The sequence below is a fragment of the Bidens hawaiensis genome, unplaced genomic scaffold (assembly GCF_021521415.1).
Source record: "Bidens hawaiensis isolate Kalapana, Puna unplaced genomic scaffold, B.hawaiensis_p1.1 tig00052477_1, whole genome shotgun sequence".
NCBI lineage: Eukaryota > Viridiplantae > Streptophyta > Magnoliopsida > Asterales > Asteraceae > Bidens > Bidens hawaiensis.
Genome location: NW_027499440.1, coordinates 29,102 through 36,559, shown reverse-complemented (window position 1 = coordinate 36,559; position 7,458 = coordinate 29,102). Strand labels below are relative to the sequence as shown.

Here is a 7,458-nt window from a genome sequence, read left to right as displayed (position 1 = left end):
ATATAGTATTGTGAACTTCTTATTTAAAATAAATGTAAAAGTAAGTGATGATGTGGAAATATAAAGATGGTTTGAGAATGTGTATTGTTGGAGTAAAAAAATGGTTTTTAAGAAAGCTGACGTGACAGTGATTTGGCTGGTTTGAACCAGAATCCGTTGAAGATGGTCTTATATTTTAGATGGATACTATACTATTTAATTTTCCCAGACTTGTAAAACCTTGGTTGTGGATCTAAGACATTCTTTTGTCCTTGTCTTCAAGAACAGGATCTAGTCGTTGAATGTGAATTGTAAAACCCATTTGATCATAATATCTTTAGTACGTCTACATCCTCAGCAGGACTATTTTATCCTACCTTCTACCCTTTTTAAACCAGAGTAATCTCTGCAGCATTTGGACCCTTTTTAAATATATATGAAAAGTATAGACATCAATTAATTTTTATTTCAATTATCAACATTTACTTCTTTTTAGTTGACATGATATCAGATACGTAGTGTATGATATATAGGAATGATAAATATAGTGGAGTGGATTATTTGAGGGAATGAACAAAAAATTATTTAGTTGATCAATGAATCATAAATTACACAATGAATATTATTGTCTCTGAATACATCAAAATATTCATTCACGCACCCAACTCTTATTTTGAGGGAATGAATGGCATGGCCGCCATCGCCGCCACCACCACAACCTGGCCGTCACTGCCACCAAACCACTACCACCGTCGCCGTCACTGTCGCCAAACCATCCTCACCGCCATTATCATTTTTTTAATTTAGTAAGTTTTCTTTATTTTAAGTAAGTGGTATTTTTGCCATTCTTATTTTATTCTTATTTTATTATTGTGTTTTTTTATACCTACCAAACAACATAGGGTTATTGGTTTTTAATATTCTCAGTTTTTACTTAATGGTAGATAACACTTCTCTGCGCCACGGAAACATAACCAACCTGCCGTACCCCGTCCCGGAAACTCGCCGGGGACGGAAACGCCGACGGGGACGGCTGGAAACGTTTCTTAACCGTTCCTTAAAGTTGGGGACGGTCGTTGACCGTTTCGAAAAGTCAAACGGTGCTTCGATACGTTTCCAGAACTTTGGGGACGATTTTTAAACGTTTCCGCAATCTAAAGCCTTTAAATGGGGACGGTCAACAAATGATTCCAGGACGTTTCTATAGCCAATCGCGTGGTGGATCGTCCACATACGTTATTCCGGCGAATAATTCTGGCACCGGAATTAGGAGAAGAAGAAGGAAGAAGAAAAACAGGCGGCTGTAACATATATTTTTTGAATGTGTTAGGTTAAATTATAAGTCTAGGTTTACTTAATCTTTCACTTGTTTGTATATAGTACCTAAAACTTGTTAACTTTTACATAAGAAGTATTAAATTTGGTTATGCATTTTAACATTTAACTCTCTCTATCTAAACTAGTTTGTATTTGGTCCTCAACTTGTAATTTTATACATAAAATGTTTAAAATTGATATTATATATAGATAAAAATTATATATTTATTTATGTTTATTAATAATTAATTACCTATGATATATATATATATATATAGTTTTTGTTGTACCCTTGCCGTACCCGTATCTTAGTTTTTTGAGTTTTCTCGTTTCCCGTTTCCGTACCCGTGCCCGTTTCCCATTCTCGTACCAGTTCCCGTGCAATATAGTAACACTCCCAACTAACAATTTGTCTCCTACCATCCTCAACTTCTAACTTATTTTCTTCTGTCACTCCCGAATTTAGCGAACACTAACTCCGTTAGTTTTATTTGCTAACATGGCATGTATTTACTGATATGGCATTATTTTAGAAAGTTGGGGGTTCATGCCTCCACCTCATCATCTTCTCCATGAAACCATAACCTCTAATCACCACCACCATCACCGACATCCTCTTTCCACAAAAAACCCTAACCTCCTACCACCACCACCACCACCTCCACCACCACCCACCCACCCACCTCTATCAATAGCGATCAGTCAGTTTCTATGGATGTGACCACGACTTCCAGGGTGATTCATCGGTTTTCACGGTTGTACCTTGATTTCTATGATGACTCACCTCCGAAAACCTCTTGCTCTACATTGCCCACAACCACGATTTCAATGGAAAGTCGTCAATGTCCTCATACCACAACCATTTCACGTTGAACTCGCTTCAATTTGGGAAGTTTTTCCTCTTCTACGAAGTCACTTCACTTTTGGGGGTTCAATCAACGAGGTGTTTGTGAGTCAATGAGGTCGATGATATCATCAATCGGGGTGGGTGGTGGTGGAGGTGGATGGTTATGCAGGTTAGGGTTTTGCGATTGAAAATGGATGAATATGCAGTTGATAGTTTATGGTTAGGAATAATTTATTTATTTAGTTATTTTAAATGCCACATCATGTCAGAAATGCAACATCATTATAACATGCCACGTCAGAAAAAAGTTAACGAAGTTAGGGTCCGTTAAGTTTAGGAGTGACAAAAGAAAACAAGTTACAAGTTGGGAGTGCTGTAAGACAAATAGTTAATTTGGAGTGTTATCTACCAATGAGTAAAAGTTGGGAGTATTAAAAACTAATAACCCAATAACATAAAGTAATAATTCATTTCATTATCATAAATTAACTAAAAAAATGATAATGATCCATTTCATTCCCTCTTAAATTCTATGCCTTTGTCATTTCATCATCCCATACCAAAAAGACCATTGTATTCTCTAAGTTATATAATCTTTAAGACCCCTCACTATGGGGCGGCTTTGGGGAGATGGGGAGAGTCGTTTGGGCGCTCAAAACCAATAAGGGGCGCCCTTGGTGGTGGGGCGCCGTCTTGCCCATCAACCCAACGGCCGGCGTCTTGGTTGAAAAACGGTGGCTCCCCTCAACGGATCTATATGTAACGGTAAAAAAATTCAAGAAATAATATATATATATATATATACACACACGCATCATTCATTCAATCTCTACAAAATCATATCCTACACTCTTTATAAACTTATATAACTTTCTCCAAAATTATGTCTTCCAAATCATCTTCGAAACCTGACTACTAACTCGAGCCCGACGTTATTTCAGACTCGGATTCAGGGGATGAAGTGATATTTAGTGCTATTCTAGATGCTACCCGAGTCTTAGTCGAGCATTGCGAAAGCTCACAACTACGAACAAGACAACCTCATCTTCAATGGGATAGTGTAGGTGCTCATGAACGGTTGATGAAAGATTATTTTTTTTCGGACACAAGTTTTGATTTGGAACGATTCCGACGCCGTTTTTGGATTAGTCACCAAATTATTTTACGAATCGTTGGTGATTTAGAACGCGATTAAGCGTTTTTCAACAACGGGATGACGTGAGAGGTAGACCGGGTTTTTCTCCATTTCAAAAATGCACGTCGGTGATTTGTCAACTAGCGTACGGGACCGCGAGCAACGTCATGGAACAGTATTTACAAATGTCGGAGACAGTGGCTCGTGAAGCCCTTTACACGTTCTGCGAATGTGAGTATTATTATCATTTTAAATACGTATTTATAAATCCTCTTATTTTAAATGCAAACTTTATAAACTGCACTTAAAATTTTTAATATTAGGTATTTCTCAACTATATCATAAAAAATATTTGAGGAAGCTGATTCAAACCTATATACAAAAAATATACAAGTTGCATGAACACAGACACGATTTTCCCGGGATGCTTGGTAGTCTTTATTGCACACATTGGGATTGGGAAGCCTGCCAAGTTTCTTGGCAAGGTCAATATCATCGGGGAGATCATGATGGACCAACAATTATTTTTGAGGTTGTTGCATCATTTGATCTTTAGATATGGCATGAGTTTTTTGGGATGCTCTGTGCAAACAATGATATAACTGTGATAAACATGTCCCCTATTTTTTACCGTCTCATAAACGGAGTTGGACCTGATACCTCATTTTCCACGAATGGTGTCAACTACGAATACAGATATTATTTAGTCAACGACATTTATCCGGATTAGGCCACGTTGGTTCATTGCTTTACGTGCACTACTGATGATAAACGAAAATATTACAAGAAAAACACGAGTCGGCTAGAAAGGACATCTTAAGGGCATTCGTGGTATTAAAGAAACGTTGGTCTATAGTTAGACATCCAACTCGTACTCAGCAAATGGATAAGTTAAGAAATGTAATATACACTTGTATTATCTTGCATAATATGATACTAGAGGACTCAGGTAGAGCAATTTGTCAAGACGAATACAACGATGCGCCTGAGCCGATCACAACACTAAACGAAGATGAGAAATTTGCTAATTTATTAAGAACACTAAAAATGAAATGAATTTCAGTCTTCGATCGGATTGGTTGATCATATTTGGAGAAACAAACAACAAACTGCGGTGACGATGACAACTAAAAATAGTTGATTTTTAAGTGTATGTTTTTAAGTTTAATTTAGTATGTATTTTATTATTATTGTATTTAATAAATTTGTTGGTTTTTTTGGTTTTATAAAAAAATTAAAAAAAATAAAAGAAGCCCCTCACCATAGAGGGGCATATTTGGGATGGGGCTTTGAAACCCAGTGCCTAGGTGGCGTTTTGGGGAGGGACTTCGAAGCCTCTCACCATAGAGGATGGTCTAAGGGCATCCCCAATGATGAGTTTTTGTGTGGTTTGAATCCTAGGTGGAGAAAGAGAGTAAAGAGAGAGGTGAGACAAGAGTGAAAATAGTTTGGAATTTCAATACGGTTTTTAATTTATGTTATGAGATGGTGAAGGAGAGAGAATGAGAGGAGAGAGAATATTAAGTGAGTGATTAGGATTATTGTATTTCAAATAGTTTAAAGCATTGAAGATGCTCTAACTTTCTCTCTACGTCGTTGTCCATATTTTCCACCTTTCAGTGCGGTGCATCCCTGGTTTTCATAGAACCTAACTATATGTGTGCGTCTATGCAATCTACGCACATATGATCTTTAAACTATATAGTTATATGGCTTTAATTTTTTTTTTCCTTTGATATATCATTCGCTGAAATTTGGCATATCACTACTTAAAACTTATAAATGATCATTTTGATGCGTACGTCACTGCTTATGCAATAAAAGACATGATAACCATAACCATATCATTAGATAATTTGCAAAATGGAAGATGGGATATACTTATAGCTAGTAAAGCAACCGCACACATCAAAGAATACCTATAAATTTTGCGATCATGGTTGCCCAGGGAACTCTATGCTTTTTACCATAAGAACAAACCTCGTGTGGGTCAAGTTTATGCTTATAGACAAGCATCCACTTTTAATTAACAATGGGCTTAATTAGTTGGAACATTAGGCAAATTGTAAATTCATCAACGTATATTACTAAATAAGAATAAGGCTTTAGAGAAAATATTGATCCTTTTATATATAACACAAACCGAACTACATCTGGATAATGTGCCAGTACATCAAAGAATACCTATAAATATACGACTGGCACATTATCCAGATATAGTTCGGTTTGTGTTATATATAAAAGGATCAATATTTTCTCAAAAGCCTTATTCTTATTTAGTAATATACGTTGATGAATTTACAATTTGCCTAATGTTCCAACTAATTAAGCCCATTGTTAATTAAAAGTGGATGCTTGTCTATAAGCATAAACTTGACCCACACGAGGTTTGTTCTTATGGTAAAAAGCATAGAGTTCCCTAGGCAACCATGATCGCAAAAGTTAGGAGCACGTATTGTGCCTTAGTTGTGGAAAGAGACAAAAGAAAACTTACGTATTTGAATATGAAAATATTGCTAAACTTGTACATGTTGGAGATGTTACCGGCGGATAAAGGTTATGGACTATTAGAGTTGCGTATTGGTTTTTCTTACCCTTTTGGAGTATTAGACTTTCTTCGATGTAGGTTTGTGATCCTTTTGGAATATTAGAGTTGTCATCTTCTTTCTTCTGCGATATAGTAAATGTTTGCTCTCATTTCATCATTCCTGGACCCTACCCGACCTAAGATATTATATTTTCTGGTTCGTATGCTTATATCATATTTGAATCTATTTTTCTACAAGTATATACAACCAGAAAAATGAGACGATTTAATATATATATAGAGAGACTTAATGTAGTCAGACAGAAACAAGCTGACACATACACAATTCTTAACTGGCACCAACCCTTGCGCTAATTAGATTACCTTCTTAATGCATTCCAACATTATGGCAACCCATAATCAAACTTGGACCTACTTTGCAAGAAAATGACACATTCGATCACTCAAATCAATCAGAGGAAACAAACAAACAAACAATAAAATAGTTGATCCAGAAAATACAATAGACAAGCAGGTTATTATACAAACTGGATATGGCCGTTGTTAGTTTAGCTAGGTACTACATATCTCTTACTTCAAAGATGTTGCGGTTCTTAACAACTATGTCGAACATATGCATCGGTTTGAGCTTGCTGAAGTCTCTAGGTAGAGAAATGAGATGCACAGTCGACCGTTTGTGAAACTGCAACAAATCAGGATCATCATAGTACCTTTCCCATCCGTATAATGACAAGATTCTTTCCAGCACAATGTATGAAGTCACCACTTCGTTTGTTGGCACATGGACCAGGACTTTGCGTCGGGCCGAACCCTGGCAGGAATCGCTTCCAGGGCTCTCCACTAGTTGAACCACACCGTTTTGCTTAAACACCCAAACGCCGGACATATCTTTAGTTTATCTTGACTAGGAAGATCTAGTTAATAAGTTTTATGAACTCCTGGAGTCCGGATGGAGGTTTAAATAGTGTGTCTAGGCACCTGGAGTGGAGAATATATATACGCATACATATCTATTTTCATATAAACATAAAAGTGTGCATTGTGGCCCATTGAATGGTACAGAAAAAAACTTCTTTTGTTTAGGACATCACTTACCCACGTGTGAATGTATGGCAAATTTTGGATGTAGGGGAATCCAAAATCTTTATCCATGTCATTATAAATCCCCACAAACATAAAGGGAATCTCAAGCTCAGATTGGTCGAGTATTTTCTGGAACAACAGAAATTGGAAACAACTGTATTGATAGGCACCCTGTGTGACCAGATGTTGATTGATATAAACAGGTAATCAGGTACAATAAATCTTAGTTCGTTGTACATAATCTTACTCTAAAATCAACTTATTTTTATTATTATTAAAAATGTTAATGCAATAAAGCAATAGCTTTCTCACTAATACAAAATACATGTTAATTCTTACTACTATTGAGTACTACAAGTGTAAACGAGTCGATCCCAAGCTTAACTAGGTTTTGGATCTGATTGTTTCGAGCTCATTTTCTAAAGTTCGAGCTCAGCTCGTGAGCTGTTTTCCAAACTCGGGCTCGGCTATTTTATTATTTGGTAATCAAATATGTATGGTTTTAATTATTAATATATATTTAAAAAAAGACCTTATACAAGTCTAAGC

The 7,458-nt window shown here is 36.3% G+C and overlaps 1 protein-coding gene across 1 annotated transcript; it reads right to left on the bottom strand.

Annotated features, from left to right (window-relative positions):
* Nucleotides 1-6,226: 6,226 nt before the first annotated feature.
* On the bottom strand, nt 6,227-7,197 carry LOC143599655 (flowering-promoting factor 1-like protein 3). Its single transcript, XM_077077563.1, has one exon. The coding sequence runs from the start codon at nt 6,710-6,712 to the stop codon at nt 6,386-6,388; it is 327 nt and encodes a 108-aa protein (XP_076933678.1). The 5' UTR covers nt 6,713-7,197; the 3' UTR covers nt 6,227-6,385.
* Nucleotides 7,198-7,458: the final 261 nt, after the last annotated feature.

What these genes read in the sequence shown, in the direction of transcription:
- LOC143599655 (XM_077077563.1), bottom strand. Translation starts at nt 6,712, where the DNA reads ATGTCCGGCGTTTGGGTGTTTAAGCAAAACGGTGTGGTTCAACTAGTG.